The sequence below is a fragment of the Ambystoma mexicanum genome, chromosome 1q, assembly GCF_040938575.1.
Source record: "Ambystoma mexicanum isolate Mex_15411 chromosome 1q, UKY_AmexF1_1, whole genome shotgun sequence".
NCBI lineage: Eukaryota > Metazoa > Chordata > Amphibia > Caudata > Ambystomatidae > Ambystoma > Ambystoma mexicanum.
In genome coordinates, this window is record NC_090922.1 from 62335602 (window position 1) to 62361506 (window position 25905).

The window sequence follows — 25905 nt, forward strand, 5'->3', positions numbered from 1 at the left end:
TTCAGATACACATAATACTATCCATCTTGATAGTGCCTGTTTTGTCACTGCTTTGCCTAATGTAGAAGCAGGTACCCTACAAAAAGCTGGTCCTCTGTCCTAGAATGCCTTGATCTGTAGAAATCTGAGATACCCCTCTCTTTCTGGATAGATGAGGAGAGTGGTAAAACACATGGGGTTATAATTTTGTCATTAGAAAAAAACATGAAAGGAGGTTAGCGGTAAAGAGCTTTCAGTTCTCCAACTCTACATGCAAAAGCAATCACCTACAAAAATATAGTTTGAGAGGACTAAGCAGACAAGAATGCACTGGTTCAAATGGAACTCCCATCTGTGAAGTCAAGAGGGAATTTAAATCCCATGCAGGCACAATGAAAGGAACCGGAAGCGAGGGGAGGCTGGGTATTCGTAAGACCTTATATTAAATATAATTATATCACAATTGACATAGTAAAGCACGATCCTTGTTCAGGTAGGCTCTTAGAAACAGAAAGCGTAGCCAGGGATCCCTTTATTGTAGTCTCCTGCAGCTTCCACTGGGCAAGGTATAAAAGAAAGGGCAGTACAGTAGGTGTGTTTAACAGGTAAGGGTCTGCTTCTTCTCACCTTCTTGTGCTTAAAAGGGGATTGTTTTAAATGGCCTCACCTTTGACTCATAGTAGCACCAAAGCAAGAAGTCAGATTGACATTCACAAACCAGAGATTTAGCGTGTGTACCTGTCCCAGGTCATTAGTGAGCAATGAAGATCTTGGGCATCCTTTCCCTGGGATTGATTGGAAGTGCAAACTCAAGTTTTTATTAGCAGGGTCCTAGATACCACATACAAGTGCATAATGCAGAGGTCTTTATGGAGCAACATGCCCCAAAGTGAAAGACAAAAAAACTGAAAAAATTCATACGGAATCCCAAGCTGTTTATCATACAGGAAACACAAACACTGTTACAAATTCAACAGCTGTTGCTATAGCTAGGGTTGCTTCTAACGCAACAGTGTTGTTGGGAGCTGTGATGGTGTGCACTGGTGGCTATCAAAATGTTCTAAGTTTAATTTGCTGCAGATGACTATTTCTTACCATGATAAGGAAGGAAGAAGTTTGCCTCAAAATAACAAATTATTAATATCAGGTAATGTTCTTTCTGATGGATAGTCCTCCCCGATTCCTCATCTTAGATATATTCCTGTGGTAGCAGCAAACTTCTGAAATGTTTTCGACATAAGGTGGTGCTGTGCAGCTTCCGTATTTAGGTTCCTCGACGCTCCTCTGGGTTCAGGACGGATGTGAAATCGGCATTGATATAAAACAGTCATAACTGCTTTGCTAGTTTTCTAATTTTCCCCAAATTCTCAGTTGCATTGGGAACATTTTATTTCATACTCTTCCAGGATGAATTACTTAAAAAAAATAAGGGGCATGCTCCAATGCAGGAAAGATGTAAACAAGTAATGAGCTCTTATCGAGTGGAAGAATGGGATGGCGATGAGGAATCAGTTGGAGGAACAAACACACGAGGTTAGTAAATTGTTCTTCTAATGGATTGTGTCCTCCAAATGATTCCTCATCTTAGATAGACTCCCATAGCAGTAAACCTTGTTTTAGGAGGAGGTAAAGAGAGCAACTCGCATTGCAATCCTATCTTAAAGCATTCTGTCAGAGTACTCTGCAAATCTGGTATGCTGCCTTGATAGCGTGTCCAGGCAATAATGTTTTGCAAATATATGTAGTGATGACCCTGTCACTGCCTGACATATATCCAGAGTTGGGACTCTTTGGAGAGCAGAAGAAGCTGCTAGTAGCTGCTCTAGTAGGGTGTGCTCTCGGTCCTTCTTGAATGGCCTTGCCTGCTACACTGTAGCATTCAGACATAGCTAGGAATATCCATCTTGACATTGTTTGCTTGGTTACTGGTTTTCCCGATTTTGGGCCAATGTAGCCCATTAATAGTTGGCCCCCTGTCCTGAAATGACTTGTTCTTGCAATATAGCAACATAAGGCTCTTAAGGTCCAATCTATGCACCCTCTGACTTTCTTTAGACAGATGAAAGGGGAGGATAAAAGGATGGTAAATGAATTACTTGCACCAAGTGGAATTCAGACACCATGTTAGGGAGGGAATATGGATCCACCCCTACAGTCACCTTGTCCCTTGAAAAGATAGTAAAGGGTGGCTTGTAGGTAGGTGAATGTGACAAGAAAGGCTATTTTTCAGGAAATAAGACTAACTGGACAAGGGTAAATTTCCACTCGAACAGGGCTCCCATTAAGAAAGATGAGAGCAAATTCAAGTCCGAAAGCAGCACCACAAGGGGGTTTGGGGAAAAGGGTTTACTAGCCATTTTAAGAATTGAAGCATCAAAGGCATGTGTGCTTAAAGCGCTACTAGATATCCCCTGTCTGTAGTCACCTGTAGCACTGGCTGGGCTATGTATAATAGGAAAGCAAGCAATGCAGTGAAATTACAAGAGTCCCAATCCTTGGCCCTGTACCAGCTGCAATTGTTTCCCAGCTACAGCAGTAGAGAGTCTTTTGTTGCTGGCCTTCTGGTCGAAAGCAACATCTCCTCTTTGGAAGATTGCAGTCCCTATACTGCATACTCTGAGTCGCCAGGCATCGAGATTGAGTGTGCTGAAGTTCAGATAAAGGATTAGGTCTCCCTCTTGCCAGAGTAGGTCCCACCCTCTTTGTAAGGCATCACAGAGGGCAGAGGATCAAGTCCTGAAGGTCTAAATACCATGTCCTCCTGGCCAAGTCCAGGGCTATCAGGATCATGGTGGTTGTAAAGCTTCCCAATCTCCTGATTGGATGAGGTATGACAGGAATCAGTGGGAACGTGTATAGAACTGGAAAGTTCCAATCCACCACAAACTGCGCCTCTCAGGGGAAATTCTTCAGAACAGAGTAGAGCAGAGCAGCTTGCACTTCCTGTTGGAACTGGATGAGAACAGATCTACCTCTGCGGTTCTACGGAGGCTGAAGATCTCTGTAAGGACTTCTTGGCACAGCTCCCATTCATGAGAGACATAGTCTTACCCTCATCAGGGAGTCTGCCATCATATTTTCCTACCTGGTTATATGAACCGCTGACAAAAAGATTCCTTTTTTAATGTCCAAAACCAGAGGTGTATTGCTTCCCTGCACAGTGGTAATGATCCTACTCCCCCTCTCTTGTTGAGGTTGTGCATGGACACTAACATCTGCTATGCTTACAAATGTTTTCCCCTGTATTGACGGCAAAAAGGCCATCAGCGCCAGTGTGACCACCCTCATCTCCAAGAGGTTTATGTGGAGTTCTGCTGGAGACCACAGTCTGCTCACCGTGAACTTGTTCAGGTGCGCACCTCAGGCCTTCAGCAAAGCATCCAGGAGTATGGTTACTTCCAGCCAAGGTTGCTAAAAGGTTCTCCTACCATCGCCTTCTTCCTGCGACACCACAACAGGACGTCCGGAGAGACCTTGATCAGGACCTGTAGAGAGTCTGTCATGAAGCCCGAGAACTGACCACTGATATCTGGGAGACAGCTAAAGTGATCTCATCTTCAGTCTGGACACCACCACCAGAAAGATTCAGGATGCCATAAGACACAGTAATAGTAAAACGGCTACTGTCGGGATTGTGTGAGAATTTTGTGATTTTCTGCTGAATGCGTAGAGCTCTGTCCTCAGGAACACAAGCCTTTCCCAAGGAGGAATACTGGAGCACACCGATAAACTGGAGCATTTGTGAAGGTGTCATCTGGGACTTCTTGAAGTTGAGGGAGAAGCCCAGCTTGTGTAGAAAGTGGCCTGAGTGGTTTAGGTAATCTCGGGCTTGCTCCAGAGAGCATGCCCTGATCAGTCAGACTGGTTCTAGACTGGTTGCCACCACTAACTATTTGGTGAAGACCATTGGGCGGAGGTGAGCACGAACGGCAGTACACAAAACTGGTAGTGTGAGCTGTCAATCACTAACCTCAGGCCCTTCTTGTGATTGGGATGTATCAGCCCATGGAAGTAAGCATTCTGGAGGACGATTGACAGCAATCCATAAGTTCCAGAGCCTGAGGATCTGCAAAAGTGTTACCCATCTTGAATGTGTCTTTCCTGAGAAACTTGTTCAAGTGCCTAAGATCCAAGATGGGTCCCCCTGGTTTCTTTCCGCTAGCGGCTAGAGGCACGTATTTTTATCGCACCTTTCTCCAGCATGGAAGAAATCTCCTGCTGGAGCAACAGATCTGGGAGCTCGGAGGCAAGGGGCGGGAGAGGGCAGGTAGGAGGATGTCTAGGAAAGGTAGGCAGTATGCTTGTGTAGCTACCCGTCTTACCCATGCATCCGTAGTAATGGTGTACCATTCTACAGAATGCTGTATCAGATGCCCCCCACCACACTTGAGTGCTATGCAAGGGGTGCTCAGGAGATTTGTCAATGTTGCTGTGCCCCGATGAGACAGTAGCAGCGGAGGATTGAGTGGCTTTTCCTCCCCTAACTCTTGCAGGTTTAGAAAATCTGTTGTCTTCCAGGAGCTTGACCTTTTCCTCTTTGGGCAAAAGGGCCACGATAGTGCAAAGGTATCATTCTACAAGTTGGTGGTATGGACTGAGGGGTTTGTTGCCAAAATGTAGCCCCCAAAGATTTTAAAGCTCCCTTTCAGGGCTGTCATCAACCTTGGTACCAAAAAGGTTAAGATATCAAATGGCATATCAAGCAGTCTCGCTTGAACATCGGGTTCAAAACCAGACTCTGACCGTTGAAACATTTCTCAACATTGAGCTTGTGCCAATTAGTCTGGCCAGACATTTGAAGCTTTTAGACCAGACTGAAGAGCGTGGCACATTGCCTTCCTCCCATCTGCAATACTATTTAGGTAACCTTCCTTTCTCTTCCTCACCTTCTGAAATATGCTCTACTGCTTCTTCAATAAAAGCCCCCAATGTGTGGGTGTACTTTCCTACAGCACATGAAGCATTGACTGCTTTGCATGAGGCAAAAAAATGTTTTGTCCAAGCACCAACCTTCTTGTCATTGTTATCCGGGGGTAGTGTAGGCTGCAGACTGCCCCTGAGGTGGCCACCTGAATGACCAAACTATCTGGGTTTGGATGCCTTGACAAGAATTCAGGAGCTGTGGACTCTTTTTGCTTGACAAGATCACCCTGTATTGCTGGCACCAAGCAGGGTTTTGCATAACTCAACTAGCGGGTTTTTTTGTGCTGCATGAAAAGGAAGTACTGGGTTCTTCAGCTGTCCTTTATCCAAGAAGTCAGTTTAGTGATACTTTGTGACATTTTTGACTGGAGGACTCTATATCCCAGGGCTTCAGAAACTTTCTCTATGACTGACCTACATGCAGCATTGGGGTGAGAATGGGGGATCTTGCTGGTAAAAATCCACCGGAGGGGGAAGTGTCAAGCTCACACATGTCCTGAATATCAGTTTTCAAATCCTTTCATGCTACAAGATAAACTCCTCAGGAGGGTCGGGAAATTGTAACGGCTCCATTTCAAATGGAAGTTGACCCACTTCGTCGTCAGAAATCTCAAGTGTGAGACGAAATTAAGTCTTTCTGCACTTCGGTACATAGATCTACATCAAAAAGCCTTTGACGCTCGATGCACCCTTCGACAGGGGAACCGATACAGCATTGCAGAGCTTTGAGATGGCCGGAGCTGTCAATACCAACAAGGGCTTCTTCATGGGTGGAGTCAGAGTTCCTGCTGGCTTTGTCAAGCGCGGTGGGATCCATTCTCCTTTTCATCTCTGACTCTGAAGAGCAACCCGAAAGAGTCGAGATCTCAAAAACCTCTAGCATTTTAATCAAAATTCCTCTCATTTGTCCACCGGAGCGCATAGAGGAGCAAATCTAAAATGCCCATCATGCAAAGAGTCAAATGAAGAATGTCTAAAAGTCTCTTCTACTTTCTGAAAGAGGAGGAGGAATGCAACCTTCAACTGTGTTTTTTCAATCTCTTAAGTTTTCTCAGGAGACTGATTGGTCAATTCAGGTTCTTTTCCCTCAGATTTTCTTTCCTTCAAGGGAGTAGAGCACAGAGATTTTGAAGAGGATCTATTAAAGCCAGCTTCGACTGTCTCCTCAGAGCTTTCGGCGTCATCGACTGACATAAACCACAATCGGTTGTCTCATGACCGGAGCAGAGAAACCATAAACAGATTGTGAGGCTCTGTAAGCAACATTTTCGCTTTGTAGTCAATGTATGAAAGCAGAAAGCCTGGGGGTCTGCATTTTATGGGAAAAGTCGATTTGGAGTAAAACAGATTTTTTTTCTGTGGTGTGAAACGTTCTGAATGAGCGTGCTGAGCATGCGTAAACAAGGAACTGAGGACAAGGTGCAGTGCTGCCAATTTGTTTCAACACAGATATCACATCTGGCCAGACCCCAAGGAGTGTCTAGGAATCTCGACACTGAAGCCGCATGGCACCCCATGTTGGTGAATACATTTTCAAAGTGTGCTGCTACTGCAGGAGTAGATCTAAGATGAAGCATCTGTGGCAGGTCACAATCCATTAGAAATTAAATTACGTGTAAAAGAGTAAGTAAGGTATGCTCCAGAGAAACGGATACAAAAATAAAACAAAACCATTAAATATTCTGTTAGGTCAAAGGCCATCAAATCTACTTACGTTCCCAGCTAAAAGGACCCAGACATGCTGTTCCCTTGGTTCTGTAAAGAAACCAGCAAGTCATTTATTTTTTCCATGTTCGGGTTGGTGCCGACCGAAGATGAAAGTGAAGAACTTTCAGACATTTGCTGGGACAAGAGTTTTGCAACCGATTGCCCTTCATCCTGTGCTTGTCCTTCCTGACTGAGGGCCATCAATTCATCTGGCACTGTTGATTGGGCTGGTGATAGAAGCTGGCTGCAGTCTAGAAAGAACACATTTAAAAAAGATTAAGTACCACAAGTCATTTGTGAATGAAGATGCCTTACTATGTTCATATACCTGTCGGAGTGACCATCACGATTTTTAGACCAATTCCCTTAAACTGTGTATCACAAATTAATATAAAAACAGCCTAGATTTCAGTCTTCTATATGTTGTGAAACAGAACAAACCTCTACCAGTCTACAGTATAGCTAGTGCATACCAACTAACATTAAATACAGCCGAAATCCAATGCAAGATTAACATTTGCAGATTTGTTTGATTTAGTAGCGCTATCGAGGCAAGGAAAACAGGGGGAAGAGAGTTGTAGACATAATTTAATATACAAAAGTATTCAATGCACAATTTAAAAAAAAGACATCTGAAACAAAATACAGTCTATCATTAAGTCTAACAGAAAACTTTACACAATACATTTACTGACCACACTTCTGAAATTTGGTGGGTTCAATGTATTAAAGGGTGAATGGCAGGGATTTATTCTTAAATTATGAAGAGGAGGGAAAACCCATCCCAGAGTAAGAAATATGGTCTTCCAAACAGAAGTTCAAAGGATGCAAAAGGGAATTTATCACCTCTAACTGAAGGGTTCATCACTAGAAAACTGTTCATGAACGAGTAGACGTGAAACCCTGAGGCCATGTTGCGAGATAACTATTTTGTATCTCAAAGCAGGGTACCTGCCAGTAATATGTGCTTAATAGCAACAGAATAGAGGAATCTTGCAATTTTAAAGTGGACTTCAAATTCATCTCTGTGCATAAGAGCCACAACTCTTAATGTCATCTCACAATGATCTAACAGAGGGTCTGCAGCCTTTGGCTCTACTGATGAAATGATATTTTATTCATATTGCACGCACACACACAAGTGTTTCAGAGCGCGACCATGCAAAAAGGGAGGGGAACAAGGGAGAACAAAAAGAAAAACAGCAATCTTACTAGGCCCAGTGACATTTAAGAAAGCGTAAGTGCATGCAAAAGGGAAAAAGAGGGGGGGCGTAGTCCATGGAAGGAGGGGGAGTGGAAAGTGTGGAGCAGAGGAGAGAAACACAAAACATATAAAATAAAATAAATAAATGAATAAGGGTGATAACCCATGGTAGTGCAGCCAGAAAGTGGCAGGTGAAAGTTAGTCAGATAAGGTATATCTGATAAGTGCAGAAGAAAGGTGGGAGGGGGACTGTATGGTTACACATACAGAACACCTAGTGCAGGGGGGGGGGGGGCTGGAGGCAGTGCAGGAGGGTGGCATGGTGAGCAGGTACCTGAGCCTGAATGACAGAGGGTGGCCAGGTGCACACTGCCAAGGGAAGAAGCAGATCAACAGGGGACAAGGGGGCTAAAGGCAGAGGCAAAGAGGAAGGTCTTAAGGTGCTTCCGGAACCAGAGATGGTTTTCCTCCAGTTTCAAGGTGGCCTGGAGGCTGCTCCAAATGGAGGCACCAGTCAAAGACTGAGATCTGCCCCCAGCTCGTTTCTTTGAAAAACGACTGACTCTGAGTGATTTAGAAGTAGAGGAAAGAAGGGCTCGAGAGGGGAGGTATTTACGGAGGGATAGTTGAAGGTATTTTGGACCCAGGTTCCAGAAAGCCTTGTGGACAAAAAAGTAATCCTTGCATCTACTGGGAGACAATGAAGGCTGGAGAGATACGATCCCAGGGTTTGAGGCCAAGGACAAGTCTTGCAGTCCTGTTCTGGATTAGTTGTAAAGGGTGAAGAGTGGAGGCAGGTAGATTAAGAAAGAGGCTGTGACAGTAATCCAGTCTGGAGAGATCAAGAGCTTGGGAGACAGTCAGCTTTTGAGGGAAGGAAAGGAAAGGCACAGTATCTCTAAGGAGGTGCAATAAAAAGTTTGACTGTTTGGAGACGTCAGAGATGTGAGCAGAGCAGGAAAGTGTAGAGTCAAAGATAACCCAGAGGATCTTAACCACACAAGTGGGGGTACGGGGCGGGCCAAGGAAGGCCGTCCAGAGAGTGAGAGGAAAGGAAGAAAGAAAAGATGGTGCACCAATAAGGAGGATGGCCAAGGGAGGCTGGCCAGAGAGTGAGAGGAAAGGAAGGAGAGGGACCAATAAGGAGGATCTCGTTCTTGTTGGCATTTAGACATAGATCATTGGCGGCACACCTATTTTGAATGGCGATTAGACAATCTGAGATGAGGGAAGGAGAGGGGGAGGCTGAAGGAAGCCTGGAAATGAGTTGGGTGTCATCAGCATAGCACTGGAAAGTTGAGCAGAAAATGGAGATGCAGTAGGCAAGAGTTGCCAGGTATTGGTTGAAATGCCAGGGCGAGAGGTTAGATCCCTGGGGGCACCACATGTGGAGAGAGAGAGAAAAGATAAGAAGGAACCAAGTTGTACCTGGGAAGGTCGATCACAAAGAAAAGAGGTCAGCCAGGCCAGAGCCTGATCAGTGATACACAGGTTGTCACAGAGACAATTGAGCAGGGTGGTATGGTTGATCGTGTCGATTACAGAGGAGGGATCAAGTAGGATGAGGACAGAGGGAATGCTCGAGTTAAGGTTGGAGAGCAGATCTTCGCCGCAGCCTCATGTCCAGGGGGTCGCACGCCCACAGTCTGAATTGAAATGTTTCTTTATTTTTTAAATGCAATTGTTTGGGGGAATCTAGAGTCCAGTGTAGATTCTAGATTAAACAAAAATCTTGTCTTCAGCATGCAATGAATATCAAGTGTAATGTTACCATTTACTTGCATACGGCTATCATTACACTACATTTCTAGATAGAAAGAAATGTAGTGTAACGATCGCTGTATGCAGGTAAATGGTATCATTAAACACGATATTCATTGCATGCTGGAGCCAGATTTAGCATATAGTTTAATGGCCACAACACACAGTATTGCAGCTCCCTACACTATTAGGAATTGGATCCCGCATGTTCTGTTAAACCATGATATTAGTTAAGTGTGATATTTAAAATGCAGACGATTTGAGGAGCACCATAAAAAGTGTGACTGCTGAGCAAGCTAAGGGATTTGTATCCACGATAGGCCTTTCTACAGGATACCCACCTTCATTTGCTTGATCAAACATATTTAGGGCTTCCTGTTTTCTGTGTTTTTTTTTTAAATTATCAGGTTTGCATTTTTTCCAAAGCTTAAAAATGCAACATGTTAACACATTATTTAAAACAAATTGCTAGGGGGAGAACCCCCAAACCTCCCTAACCCACCTTGATTGATTGGTTCAGGCTCCCTCACTACAATCAGTCTCTATGACATATCCAGGGGAAATATTTATGCCCCTCCATTTAAGAAACCTCACCAGCCGGACTGTGGTGGTAGCAAGATTGTCATTTTTGGGGGGTCCCGGCCTGCACACTTTTTGCTCAGGGGGGCCCAAGCCAAAAACGTTTGAAGACCACTGGTTTAGGGAGAGAGATCATGGCAGTTGTCAAAACAACTGGAGGGCCACAGGTTGCAGACCCCGGATCAAACAAACAAAACATTGTTTACAAACCTTTTCTAGTGTATCGCTAAATCATAAACATGTGGAGTAAATTATTTTTTGTTGCCCCATTGAGCATGTTTCAATGGTAGCTTTTCCTCTAACAGAAGACATTATCTCTGTCTGGTATAAACCTGTATTCAGGAAAATGTATTGCCTCAGAGTGTTCAAGACACAAAGTGCTGAAGGGGCAGATGGATATATTATAAGCAACAGCAAACCAGCCTGTGCTACACTTGGCATTAGGTGTCATGTCGGGTGAGGGATACCGGAAAACAACAAGTGGTGACTGGCAGTGCTTGGCAGTGGAAGGAGCTAGCAATGGCCATCACCAGAAACAATCTTGCCATACCCTGGATTAGTAGGGACGCACTACTTACAAAACCAAAGTGCACTGCATAAAAGTATAGTGCAACGGCTGAACATCCAATGCATAGAAGTATCCATCCACCTTCCCATCATAGAATACAATGCTGTGTTTAGGCAGCCCCAGATATCTTCTTTATAATGCCTAAATAGTGCAGCAATAATGTATGTTTATACTTCAAGGTGACACATTGTGTACCATAAAGGCGCATTTTGCAGGTTTTGAGATTCAGCATAATAAAGTCAAGCAGCAGTTTCCCCATTACAAAGGGTCAGTGTAGGTTGTGAATGCAGCCCCAGAATGCATATTTGAAGACCTGTTTGTAGCTAAGTGAGGCTTTAGAATTGAAGGTAAAGCATCTCAGCAAACTGTTCTTGGATTCTGCACTTCAAATATTTCATTATATATGAGTGGATTGCACTGGGCGAGACCAATTGTTAGCATGGAAACTATTGTATATTTACAAAATGCCTTTATAGAGCATTTTAAAAGGGATTTCTAGTGGTTAATATTTGATTTGACCATAAAGCGAAGTTTGTATTTCTTTGGTGTAATACTTTTTCTGTGATTTTCTAACTTTCTACCATTTTACATCATATCACAATTTCACAATACATTTATCTGATTAAGTGACTTACATCATATTCTATACCTGTGCTTAAAAACTTGAATGCTGTTTGAACTATAATGTGTTCATTGGAAGTATACATTTAAATCATGCCTTTCAGTTGTACAAGGATAAACTGGGCATGGAACAAGTAGCGTGCTTGCACTTTTCATTAATAACATAGGATAATGTGTCTCTACGTCACTAAAGGTCAAGGAAGTGGGCAGGCAGGGTCTGGACAGATGTCTTGAAGATTGGTCAAAAAGGGGCCAGGTCCCAACCCTGAGAGAGCCGTACCCCCACAGCGCTCACCCTCTGACTGATGTGTCAGTCTAGAAAAGTAGACAACCCTCCAACAGAAGGCTTATGCAGGATAATACAGATTGCCCATGTGATAAGCGCAGGAAGTCTTGATTCTATTAAAGACACGGAGGCGAGCATTATGCTTTTACTTCTTTAATTACTGCTCAACAGCAATTCAAAACTTACTTTTCAAACAGTTTTTTTGTTTTTGTTTTAAGAACATGTGCCCAACTGGCTTAAAAACAAACCTAAACAAAAACAAACAAAGCATAAGGACAAGAACTATCCTTCCCAAGAATCCTATAGGCTCTGTAGTCCTAGCCTCCTTTCTGTCCACCAATGGTAGTCCTTTGTCTGGTATAAACTCCTCTGACTCTAGGTCCTTTCCTCTACTTTTTTTGCAGGCTCGACAGTTAAGTGTTCCATTTATTTAGCTAAGCGTTTCATGTTATGATAATGTGAGGTTTTTCTATTAAGGCTTATGTGTTCAAAGCTGACGTATTGTGTAGCGCGTAGGGTACTTATTTGATACCGCAAGCGCAGCGTATTAATCCCAGTAGCGCATATGTTGTTTATTCGCGAGCGCAGCGTATTAATAAGAGCGCGGCCGTGTGCGTCGCGCATCAGCGCCCGATTTCGTGAGTGACAGGGCGCATTGAGGGAACGGGCATCCCGCGAGTGATCTTGCTCGCCTGGGGGAGCCCGTTCCCTCTGACGGCTAAGGCGTGAAAAGCGCGTAGGTCCGCAGCCGCGGAACTGAAAGCAGGCACATTGGAGCTTCCGCGCATGCGCGGAAGGAGACCGCGGCTCTGGCAACGTTCCTTACTCGAACGTTCCATGGGTGAGCAGCGGTAGGACGGATGAATACACGGAGCATTTTGGTCTGATACGAGCGTTCAGAGAGGCATAAAAAAAAAAACAATTTATACGCTCGTGAGCTGCACTGTTACAAAGGCAGTTTAAGTTACCCACAAGCAGCTCTTGACAAGACCTACTGTCATACAGTGATGGCCTGTGACAGAGGAGAGGAGTACTGGGAAGAGTACTCAGAACATGAGCAGGAGTTACCTGAGGAAGAATTCGACCTCTCCCAGAGTTTCAAAAAGGTATTAGGGGATTCCCTTGTGAGAGCAGTAGCTCAAGGGGTCCAGCCTATTCAGGACAGATTATAAGTCCTTGAAGATATTTTGGGCACAAAAGCTGGCAGAGTTGAAGACCCAGGGGAGGGGACCTCCACCACTGAGCCTCTACATAAAGAACAAAGGGGGTGTAAAGCAGCCCGGAAGAGAAAGCACTCTTCTACCCCCCCCGGGCTTAGACATGGGGAAGAGAGATAAGTCCCTAAAGGCAGCTGACGCCTTCGACAGGCTCAAGGACGCGTTCCTTTCCAGGTCAGCAGTGCCCAGCCTCGTACCCCCTACCCCAGGGGCGAAAAACATAGGGATCACACCGTCTTCCTCAGATGAATATGAGGAACAGGAGGAAGACGTGAGAAGTCTGTCAGAGCATCGTAGAGAAAGAGACAGACGAGAAAAGATGCCAGCGTGGTGGAAGGAAACCCCGAAGAGGACATGTCTGATATGCTTGAGCCTGATGCCATCAGGCATCCGAGGACCACCGATTGGGCGCCATCCCCAAGAGTGGCGCTATACATGTCCCAGAAACTCAGAAAGCCTCTGGAGAAGGAGATCAGGTTCAGATTAAAATCAGAGTGTCCCAGACTAGAGCTCACGGGGAAGGTGGCTGAGACCCCGGAACCTGACCCCAAAATGTTGACCTTCATTACAAGGGCCGCTAAGGACACGCACAGAGGAATGGATCGCGCATGGCGGTCCTGTCAGAATAAAGTGTTGGATCTGACAGGCACAATAGGAAAAATCATGGACCTCGCTGAGAGGGCCAAGGACACTGGGGAGCCAGTAGACCCGTAAACACTGGCTGGATGGGCTCAGAGAGCCGTTTGCCTCTTAGGAAACGCAAATACTGCGATTTCGACACAGAGGCGTAGGTCTGCACTGTTGAAAGTGGACAACAAATTGGGAGACCTAGCATCATACGAAGCGGGAGAAGGAGCGCAGGGTCTCCTATTTGGCGACACATTCATCAAGGAAATGAACAGATTTGTAGGGACCTACACCGCTCTCGAGAGAGCCCAGGCATCAATCAGGAAGGTTTTCCCTTCTCGGGTTTTCGCAGGGGCCGGTCGCAGCAGAGGTCGTTCGTCCGGCCGCCTCAACTTCAACAGAAGACCTCAAGGGCCCAGGGCCCAATACTGGGAATCACGCCAACAGGATGCATTCTTCCCGAGCCGGGGAAGAAGTTTCAGAGGGCGTCGAGGACGAGGATACTTCAGGCACCAGAATAGCCCCACACGTGAGAACGGGAGCCACAGGTTATCCCCCGGTGGGAGGGAAAACACTGCTTTTCATAGACAACTGGTGCGCAGTATCAGCAGACGCATGGGTGATGCAGACAGTCCAGGGTTTCCAACTAGATTTCATACAGGAGCCAACACAGCCCTGGCCTCCCCAGCGCATGCATTCCTTGGCAGAAGAGAAAGTTCTCTTAGATGCAGAATTAGAGGCGCTAGGGCAGAAGCAAGCAATAGAGAGGGCGCAGACTCAGGCGCAGGGTTTTCTGAGCAACATGTTTTTGGTTCACCGCAAAGGGAAGGTGAGACCAGTTATCAATCTGAAGGAACTGAACGGATGGTTAGAGTACAGGCACTTCAAGATGGAGGGGATGCACTTATTGGCAGACCTCCTAAGGAAAGACGATTGGCTAGCCCTTCTAGATTTGAAAGACGCATAACTGACAGTTCCAGTCGCTCCCCAGTTCAGGCGTTTTCTGCGTTTCATGTGGAAAGAGGAGATTTGGCAGTTCAAGACCAATTCCAACTCCAATACAGACACAGGCAGCATTAGTAATGGTACCGCCCTCTAGTCAGCCAGCTCCAAGTGTTTCACAACGATCACAGCGCCAGCAGATTTCTCCCGTGCCCACTGCCCCTTCCATGCCTTCCACTCAAGGGGGTATTTCAGTTCCGACTACGCCCCCCATAAGCGAATTAGAACAAAGCGAGTGTATGAGAGTGACCCGCAGCGCGATTAGCAAGGAGAGAAAGCGTGAGCTGCAAGAGCAGGCGGAAATGTATATAGTCGAGAACGATGGGACGGCCACGTTAGCGTCAATACATGACTTCAGGAAGAGCAACGAAAAACAGGTATTGTTGGAATGCATGGGGGAATATTTGTCGGCGCAATGGAAAAAGTTAGTTGGGAAGTTACCACCTCAGCGATTGTTGGATTTGAATGCATTGGCCCGTTGTAGAAGGAGAGATGAGGAAATAGAAGAACGTGTGAAGCGACTGTTTGAATTAAAGAATGAACTTGATGAAGAATATTCTGAAATACTTGCCACACTGGGGTACAGGAGGAAAGAGATTGAGAGAAGTAGGAAGAAAGCGATGGGGTTTTATATGCAGAAATCCTTGCCACCACCGGGACAGATAGGTGATAGGCAAAGATTGCGAGTGTGTATGCGGGAAACAATGAGATGGATGTCAAGCCCGAGGATTTCTGTGGGCGAAATAAATGAGATATGTAATCAGTACCCTTTACAGATAAGAATAGAAGCCCTGCGAACAATAGTGGGAGTGTTACTTCAGCAGGTAGCAGGACATAACAGGGGAAGGGGAAATGTGCAGAGCAGGGACAATTTAAATATGCATGGAGGGCCTCTGGGGTTAAACCAATGTGCATATTGTAGAGAGGAAGGACACTGGCAGGCACAATGCCCACACTTGCAAACTAGAGGCGGATATGGTCACAGGAGACAGCACAGAGGGCATCCAGGAACAAATGGCCATAATATAAACCATATGCAGCAGCACCAGAATAGTCAAGGGAATGGTGCACAAAATCCGGGCCAGGCGCCAAATCAAAATGCTTTTACTCGTACAAATGAAAGTTGGGAATGAAGAGCATAGATTCCTCGTAGACACGGGGCACAGAGATGCTCGATAGATCATCACTTGGTTCCAGAAATACCTCTGTCAGGGCGACAAAATATCTCAGTAGGGTTTGCAGGCACTCCAGTAATAAATCCTGAGTCCAAACCAGTAGTGGTGACAATAGGGCCTTTTACTGAACATTGTCCATTTCTTTTGACAGAGAATTGTGGGGAAAACCTCCTAGGATTGAATCTATTGAAAATGTTAAGCACGGTTATCCACTGCATACCAGATGGGGTATTTTTGACTATTTCTCCTCAGAGTGGGCCGACTTCTGAATTTGTGACGAAATCTTTAACAGGGGAATTGAGTGAGGTGCCAACCTGTATTTGGGCCGTAAATGACAACGATGTAGGATGCTTGAAAATAGCGCCAGTGAAAATTGTTCTGAATGAAGGAGTGACGTTACCACGTATTCCACAGTATAAAATTTCAGCAGAAGGATTGAAAAGTATTGTTTCTGATTTGGTGAAATTGGGAGTGATTGAAGAAATTACAAGCAGTGTATGCAACAGCCCCATTCTTCCAGTGTATAAGAAAGGGGGTAATGAGGTACCGTACCGTTTCATAATTGATCTCCGTGCACTAAACAAAGTAGTAGATCCCCAATTTCCGTTAGTGCCAGATGTCACTACGATATTGACAATGATCCCTGCATCGGCAGAATATTTTAGTGTTATCGATTTGAAGAACGCTTTCTTTAGCATTCCAGTACACAGAGAAAGCAGGTATTTATTTGCTTTCTCTTTAGGAGGACGATCATTCACATTTACACGCATTCCACAAAGCTATACTGAAAGTCCGAGCATATACAGTAGAGCATTGAAAGAACAGCTAGACATGTGAGAATTACCGGCAGACTGTGTGTTGTTGCAATACATTGACGATTTGTTAATTGCTGCTGACACAGAAGAAATTTGTAAAAAAGGTACTGTCTTATTATTGACCCATCTAGCTATGCATGGCCATAAAGCGAGATTAAAGAAATTCCAGTAGTCAGAAAGAAGTGGCTTATTTAGGTTACTTACTTTCAAAGGAAGCGAGAAGATTAACACCAGAAAGGATAGAGAGCATTTCTGGTATGCCTATTCCAAAGACGCAGAAGGAAGTAAGAGCTATAATTGGCATGGCTTCATATTGCCGTCAGTGGATTGTGAACTTCGCCTTAATTGTAAAACCAATGGTGGAATTGACAAAAAAGGATGCTGTGATGCCTTTGCAGTGGAGTGAAGAATGTCAGAAAGCATTTGACTCGCTAAAAACCATTTTGAGTTCTGCTCCAGTTTTGGGCACACCGAATTATGAAAAGGTTTTTAGGCTGTATGTGCATGAGAGCGAAGGATATGCGTTGTATGTCTTAACACAGGAAGAAGGTGGAAGAATTAGGCAGTGCGGTTATTTTTCTTCTGCGCTGGACCCTGTAGCGCGAGCGCTACCACGATGTTTGCGAGCTGTTGCAGCGGCTGCTGCGTCAGTGAAACAAACATAAGGGATGGTATTGGGGCACACTTTAATTCTAATGGTGCCACATGCCGTAGATGTTCTACTAAATAGAACGCATACGCAACACCTCACCTCTGCTTGATTGACTAGATATGAAATTGTATTGTTCGCCCCCACATCCAAATCATGAGGTGTAGCGCTTTGAATCCAGCAGAATTAATGCCAATGCCCGGGGAAAATATTGATGAGACTGAATCACCTCCCCATGATTGCTTAATGGTTACTGTGGAAGAAACAAAAGGGACAATTGATCTACACGTTACGCCACTAAAAGAACCAGATGGAGAACTGTTTTGTGATGGTTCTTGCTTTAAATTACCTTACGGCACTTCAACCGCCGCATACGCTATCACCACGTTAAAAAGCATCGTGGAGAGTAAAAGAATCCCATACAACTCTGCCCAAGCAGCAGAGATAATTGCCAAGGGCTTGTGAAATTTCAGAGAACTTGAGCGTAAATATCTACACTGATAGCCAGTACGCCTTTGGCGTGGTTCATAACTTCGGCCGACTGTGGGCCGAGAGAGTGTTCCTAACATCACATGGGGCTAGAATTCAACATGACCCTTTGATTGTACGATTACTGTCTGCACTTACGTGTCCAAAGCACCTGGCGATAGTGAAATGCGAGGCGCATAAAAAGGTGACATGCAAAGTGGGAGAAGGAAACGCATTTGCAGACAGAATTGCGAAACAAACTGCCACTGATTGGAATAGAAAAATGTTAACAGTACAATCGAAGGAAGTACCCTGTATGATAGAAGATGGAATTGCAACTGTTAGAGAGATGCAGGCGTAAGCTACCGCCAACGAAATACAGGGATGGGCCAAGGGCTCTACAGAACTAGACTTGGAGGGTTGTTGGGTGGACAAGAAGAGCGGGAATTGGATGTTGCCGAATGCTTATGAAAATGCAATGGTAACAATGGCTCACAGTCCCACCCACATCTGTGCGAAGAAAATAGTCCAAAATTTGGCCACTGTCTGGGAAAATCCTCTCATAAAAAAGAATGCCGAAAGGCTAGTACAGAACTGCATAACGTGCCTACAGAACAATGTGAGGAAGGGAACAGTGACTCCAACAGGAAGTTTCGGACCTCCCTCTATGCCATTCGAAGTGATTCACTTTGACTTCATAGAAATGGAGAGATGCCAAAACCTGAAGTATGTTCTGGTGATCATATGTGCATTCAGCAAATGGGTGGAAGTGTATCCGTTGAAAGACTGCACAGTCTTGAGCACGGCGAAAGTAATGATAAAAGAGTATTTCTCTCGCTTTGGTCTGCCCCGTGTCATATGGTCAGGCAATGGTCCGCATTTCGTAGGTGCAGTAATATTACAGATTTGTGCAGGTCTCCAGATCAATAAGCGATTCCATTGCTCCAGGCATCCCATGAGTGCCGGACTTATTGAACGTCATAACGGCATCCTGAAATCCAAAATAAGTAAGATTTGTGCAGGCAGCAGGCTAAGTTGGGTAGACGCATTGCCAATAGCGTTACTGTGTATGCGAACATCAGTGCAAGCCAGAACTGGTCTCTCCCCATACGAAATCATAATGAGAAGACCGGCGAATGTGTGGTGTGCACCACAGCCGAAAAGAATGAGAGGTAGAATACCCTGTACTCAGCATTTAATGTAATTTGTTAGTAAAAAAACTGTGTTTGATTCATCAGCAGGTGCAGGAGGCATTACCGGTGAGGTACACTGGCCCAGGACATGCATTGGAGCCAGGAACCTGGGTTCGGATTAGAAATTATGAGCGGAAAACATCACTGGCACCCAGGTGGCGTGGGCCCTACCAAATCCTTTTGACCACGCAGACAGCGATACGAGTGGATGGGCGGAAAGCGTGTATTCATGCCACGCACGCCAATAAAGTCCCACCGCCATTTGACACTTCAACTGATCGGGACAAAGACCAGAAAGAGACAGCAGCGGCTCCAGAAACGAAAAATGCAATTGCCAGCTCTTTGCCACAAAACTGCTTGATCCTGAAACAAAGCCTGATGAGATTGCCATAAGAGAGGAAGGGCAAAGGGTGCCCCAACGTTGTCCAGCAGATTCTGCATCAATGCTGGCCGATATCAAGCGTATACCTCTGTGGCGCCCACCATCTTCTTTTGCGCTGCAGCATGCATCGTCGCCTGGGCATTCATCATCTGCCATTGTGCCCCAGGCTGACTCCAAGCTTGACACCGGAAATGCACCCAAACTATTTGTCGAAAAAAGGAGTGATCACATCTTCAGCTTTTTGCGATTTTATTGCCTCCGTTTCCTATTCTCGGATGAAGTAGGAACCAGAGGCCTAGAGGAGAGTGGCGTGAGAGTTGTACAAGCTAGACAGCTCAACAAACGCAACTCCTCAGTGCTAAATCCATGTGTCCGGAACCCGAGTGGACAAGCGGGGCGCACATGGTACAAAGGAAGCTGCTCTGAAACTCTAGAGCAATGTGCAAATGCAGGAGAATCTTACCAAACAGATAAGCAATCCAGGCTGAACGAGAACTGGCATGGAAGGACTGTAGACATTTATCGAACTCTCTGACATCCCAACAAGCGCATCGGCAGGAGATATTCATGACGAACACGGCGAGAGCAGAATGACGAGGGAAGATGCCGGTGCCAGCCAACGTCTCCTTCTGCACCAATGCTGATAGCGAGTTAAACGCCGTACATAGAAAGGTGAAAAAGGGGCATGGTCAAAAGAATTGTATGTTGGGTTTAATGATAATAATGTGTATAATGAGTATATTAGCCCCAATATTGACCGTATCAGTATTATGGTACCTAGAAGTACTGTTGCCTACTGTGAACAGTTCCACGACGGAAAGTCCAGTCCATGTGATTTCCTATACTGTGTCCCCAATGGAAGAGAGACATAGGGAAGGATATGGGAACAACTCATTACTATTGATAATGAATATGACACACTCAATACTAAGAAACCTGCTGCAGCATGGTGGTCAGGGAATAGGATGGTATGTACAGCCCCTGCCATTAACCTCTGCATGTTATGCTTCTCTAAGTGCCTTATATTATGGGAAATGGAACGAAAGTGAAACTGGTCAATTAGACAAAACAAACATGAATGAATTCGAGGAAGAGATTATGAAACCGGTGGGTTGCTCCATATTCAATAAAAGACGATTAATTACACCAGCAATAATGCCACAGGATAGATTGTCTGTACCTTATAAATCTTCTGTGATCACGTTCCACATGAACCCACAGGGGAATAAGGATGCGGAACCCCCTTCATATACAGTGAATTATAACCCTCATTCTGTCCCATTCCGTTTAAAGAAAAAGGGTTCTTTCCAGGTAGGAACATTTACCAGATGCAGGAACATAGCATTCCTTGATAAAGAAGTGGAACCAATATATGTGGGAGATCCTGTGTATTTCATATGTGGAGAAAAAGCATATCCTTGGTTACCTAGGAACTGGGGAGGCACGTGTTATTTGGGATTTCTGTTTCCTGGGGTGTTTCTTTTAAAAACATCAGATATAACCAAATTGACCAGGTCACGACCTCGCTGGAAAATTGAAGATGGGTTGATTGTAGGGGACATAGCAAAATCATTCATACCATTTTGGGGCAAGGCGATAAACTCCTATAACACAAGACGACTGTCTAGAAAATTGGAAGAAACAATAAATGGAACCACCGATATGTTATATAATATGACTCTTGAGGAAAAAGAAATTAGATTGATGTCACTGCAAAACAGAATGGCCCTTGATATAATCATACTTGATCGCGGCGGTGTTTGCAAAATCGTGGGATCAGTGTGTTGCGTATTTGTAAGTGCCTCCTCCCCCACGATTTTCGAAGCAATAAGAAAATTGCATGCATTAAGCTCTGACCTTCGCCCTCCTGAGAGTGGTTGGGAGTTAAAAATAAGCTCCTGATTCTGGGAAGTGTTACGGTCCTGGGGATGGAAGCTATTTGCAATCTTAGTAGCAATTTTAGGAATATTCATGACGTGTTGTTGTTGCATACATTGCCTCCCCATAGTATGCACAGAAATTAGTGAGGAATGTGTTCAAATGGTAGAACGAAAACACATTACTAGACCAAATACCCACAATGATAATGAATCGAAAACAATTAAAGAATTCATGGCAATTAATATCGATGATGAAAAGGAGGAATCTGAGAGTGTATACGAGTCAGAGTGCGGATCAGATACCGAGCCTGATCTAAACACTTAGTCGGAGGAAGATGCAATGTATGGATGCGGCGTTTGGCATACGGCCAAGAGGAGGGTTTGTCAGTCTAGAAAAGTAGACAACCCTCCAACAGAAGGCTTATGCAGGATAATTGGTTGGCCGAAGACCAACCGCCTCATTTAAAGTATAAGTATATATGCTCATTACTTATTACGTAGCTATTGGTTTAACTAGAGTGTGGCCATTTTAAGGTAACCAGAATCGCCATTTTGTTTTCTGTATGTTTCTCTTTAACATTGCCACTTTTGCCTCATGCAAAACTGCTTTGCTGTAGATATTATTTCGCTTCAATGGTCCAAGGTTATTAAAGACATGTTGAAACATTGCGCGAGGAGCCAGACAGAAAAGCCTGTTTCCGTCCTTCACATATCCTTGGAAGCGGGACACGGATGCCAGTGAGTCTCCTTAAAAGAATAGCAATGCACAAAACTAATATTAAAGGGTTTGAATTATGTTCTTCTTTACGGCCCCCCTTCTGAGCGCTGTGAGCCCCGGAGAGCAAGCTGACCTCTAGAGCTTGAATCGAAACCAGGAGATGGTAAGGCCTAGAATGTGCCAGTCCCCCTATGCGCAGCTTGTCCATGAAAACAGAAGTGCTGTGTTCTCGCAAATAAAGAATAGTGTCTGTAAATTCGAGATTGCAAACTGTTACTAAATATGTTGATCTAAAATGTCATATTCGTCACCATTGTCAATCATCGCCTCCACTTCAAAGGGAATGAATTAGGGGCAACATCGAATGTGTAAAATGTGTCATTACTGATTGAGAGATGCTAATTTTGTATATATGTAACTGATGTACAATTTTCGATGTCTTGTGTCCCCTAAGGTCTGTTAGACACACGTCGCGGGGCGTGGGATCATTTGGCCAACTGGGACTATTTGTTTTTCTGCAATAAACTCTAGATTTTGGGAATACAACCTCATGTCTGACGTATCAGTTCATGTGTGGTTATTGTGCCTCGTTTCCACATCCGAGGGTCCCTCAGGGGCCCCTTCAGATGAAAAGAATGTGTTCACTTTTTCTAACACAACATAAATACAACATTACAATATACTGTAGAGTGCTGCTGAGACTCTGGGCCTCCTGCATAGCTTTGCCAACAACTAGGTTTCATTATATAACTTAATACTGTATAACGTTGTTCGTTCATTGTAGTACCTACAGTTTTTGTCTTCACTGTTGCACAACCCGTGCAGCGTATTCACTGTTCTCTGGAGAATATATTAATCAGATGCAATAACCGAAGTTGAAACGCATAGTGATAGATTTGAGTTCCAGATGATTAAGAAGATAGCTCAGTGTGTTAAGCAGTCTTTTTTAAATTTTAGCATAATTGTTTCACCAATCCATTCCCTTACCTTCTATTACCAAGAACATTCTTCTTTATACGCAGTCTATTCTTAACTATCCCACTCTTGACTTAAGCCTGGCAGTCACAGAATTAACCTTCTAGAGTTTCAATTGAGGGACAACATATAGAGATGCCTAGGAAAATAAGCCAGCAAACGTACAGGATTGCTGGAGCCGATTTTCAAACCCTTCATGCTTCCAACATTAAACTTGGTACTAACTTACAATTTTTTAAACTTCCATTAGAAACTGGGAAACCTGAAGGTGTGTCACCAGCTAGTCCCCGGAGATCTGTCATCCAGGTGGCCAGGACACGGCCATCGCTATTGGATCCAGTTCCTGGGGGTGGACCAGTGGGGGAGGAACACCTTGAGGAGGAGTCTTCGGGGAGTGTAAGTGGGACACCAACGGCCGAGCTACGGTACCCCCTTCCTTGTAACACAATTTCCCCATCCTACTCTGTAGGACATTTAGAAGCTGTACCCCCCTTTTCCAACACAAACACTTTCTTACACCGTAACAGACAAGGAACTAACACCAGAGCCGTTTACCCGACATGTCCCAACACACGGGTCCGGCACATTCAGGCAATTGAATAACTATGCACACCTGACGGCCCTTTACCTTCCCCACAGGAATAAAAGGCAGAGCACAAGAGCACTCTATGAGCAAGGCGGAATGGACAAGAAGACAGCTATAGCAGACCAGCAGTTAAAATGGAGGAGAAAGGCGGCGAGACTTGCAGGGACGACGAAGAGGGACCTGCCCTTGCCCTTTTCAGAAATGAAAAGCCACTAATTTGTTTCCTTCAGTGCGAGCTGTTCTCGCAAGAATTCCTGCAAAAGTAGAAAAAGAAATGTGCTTAAAGTTTTACAAGGAATTAAGTAAAAGGATGCATTGTTTCAGCGTGGATGAGTCTAATTGGCGAGTTTGGAAATTAGGGAGTACTATAAAATAATATTTAGCTCCTTTCATTTTTGTTTTGCATGCACTATTTTCTCTGCGATTTCACCAAACCTGCAGAGTTCTCGCAGGAACTGGATGTGCATCACAAGATTAAACATTGTGAAAAGTATATTGGTAGGTAGTCTGGGAGCACTTTGCCTTCAGGATGGATCTGGGCAGACAGAAAAAGGAGGATTTGTGCACATGTAAAGTTTTAGGGGTGTTGTAAAAGGTTTCTAATTTTATTGTGAAGCCAGGTTGTGGGAAATTCTCATGGCAATTGGAAACCGCAATTATATTCAGTGATATTTACTTGTGGTTAAATCCCATGTGTACATCTGAGGATAAAAAAGGAGGACACAAGGAACCCTTTTATAAATGTCTGCTAAAACACACTAAGAAGAGCATACAAGTTTGTCCCAATCACTAATTGCTGTAAAGTGGCCACGGTCCATGGCTAATGGGTCATGGCATTTTAATACTACCTGTGGAGTGAGCTGTAGCATAACAACGCCATTGGAATAAAGTTAAACAACTTAACTGTCTCATAACTATAAGGTTTTTTTACAGCAAAATCTGATTAAGGATGAAGCAAACACTGGCACCTGGTCTCAAGTACGTTGTAATGAATCATGACCCACACCCATCATTGCAAAACAAAAGGGGTGATAACTGGAAGGTTTAGAATTCATTTTAACCTCTGGCGTTGCTCTGGGCAACCCTCCAGACTGTCATTATAAGCCTGCCATGCCATTGCAAAAGGAGAAATACCGTATGCAAAATTAGGCTTGGTGCCAACCCATCCCGAGCTTCTTGGTCACATCCCTTCTGCACGAGTCCACGAGCATCCTCAAACACGTTTCAGCCTCAGTGGGTCTCATCAGTGAAGAGTAGCTTTGGTCTCTAGGTCCAGCAGGCACAAGACCCACCTCTGGGCATACCCGTCTCATGTAGGGTGACTATAGCAAAACCAAAGGGGTGATGGCTGGAAGGTTTCAAATTAATCTTGACCCCTGGATTGCTTTAGGAAACCCTCCAGACCATTGTTCTTTGCCTGCCAAGCCATTACAAAAGGGGAAAGACCATATGCAAAACCATTCTTAGTCCTTCCCCAAAAGGGGCAGTCCAGCCCGAACTGCTTGGTCACATCCCTCCTGCATGAGACCACCATCCTTCCGTTCAAGGAAAGGACATCATGTCATCAAGAATGGACATCGGTATCAGTTTTCCAGAGAGGTACCTCTTTTCTTGCGTTAATGTGTGTGGTGATATCCAGATGGGAATGGGCTCCTAGATGTTCGCCACAAGCACTACAATACTTTGTAGGCTCTGGCATAGTAAGCCAGGAAATAACAGGACCACAAGGTTCTGACACTATGCACTCAGTTCACAGATCAATAATGTAAATATAAAAATGCTACAGTTCTTATTGATATCTGCTCAGTTCACTCAAGGGGCTCCACACTTGGTTCCCTGAAACACAAAGTTGCCACAAGCTCACAGGTAACCAGTGCCATGCTCCAAATAAATGTTCGTCATTTTGTGCAACTGATTTGCCCGTCCACTGTTCATGAATCTGGTCTCTGGGGAACAACCACATCCAGGATGTCTGCAGCGTGGCACTGAAGAGAAAGGGTTTGGAATTCAAGATGGGCATTTTGGTATACAAACTTTACCCCATCTCCCTAGTCCCCATTTGACTCCGGTCAATCATTTAACAACACTCAATCACTGGGCTTCAGTCATTTACCCAGTGGGTAGAGATTGACAAAATTGGAGGAGGGAGAGGAGGAGGAGTCTAGCCCCTACGGGAGGAGAAAGAACAGCATGTGTGGTTGGAGGTGAGCAGAAGGAGGTGGTTGGAGGTGTACGACATGAGATGGCTGGAGATGAGCAAGAGTAAGCGGTTGAAGATGAAGAGCAAGAGGTGGTTGGAGGTGTACAACAGGAGGTGGAGGAAGGAGTTAGTGAGCAGGAGGGGAGACAGAAGTGAGACATTGGAGGAGGTAACAAATGGCCTAGTTACACAGCTTATGAAGGACAGAGTGGGAGATCTTGGCCTTGGCCAAGGCAGGAGGTAGGGGCAAATACCAGTCTGAAGGGGCTAGACCCATGGTGAAAGGAGGAATGAGCGCTGCACAGTGATCAGGAGGTAAATGACAAGCACGGGAGCAATGAGGAGGGGCAGGAGAATAAGGCCCGTCATCAGAGAGATGCTCCAAATCAG

The 25905-nt window shown here is 44.8% G+C and overlaps 1 protein-coding gene across 3 annotated transcripts in view; it reads right to left on the reverse strand.

Annotated features, from left to right (window-relative positions):
* NFAT5 (nuclear factor of activated T cells 5) overlaps positions 1-25905 on the reverse strand; it is a 1479138-nt gene that overhangs the window by 32096 nt on the left and 1421137 nt on the right. For all 3 annotated transcript variants that reach the window (XM_069635522.1, XM_069635523.1, XM_069635524.1), the window contains exon 13: positions 6617-6860. In XM_069635522.1, the coding sequence (XP_069491623.1) occupies positions 6625-6860 (236 nt within the window). In that variant the 3' untranslated portion in view covers positions 6617-6624. The remainder of the gene's footprint in view (positions 1-6616; positions 6861-25905) is intronic.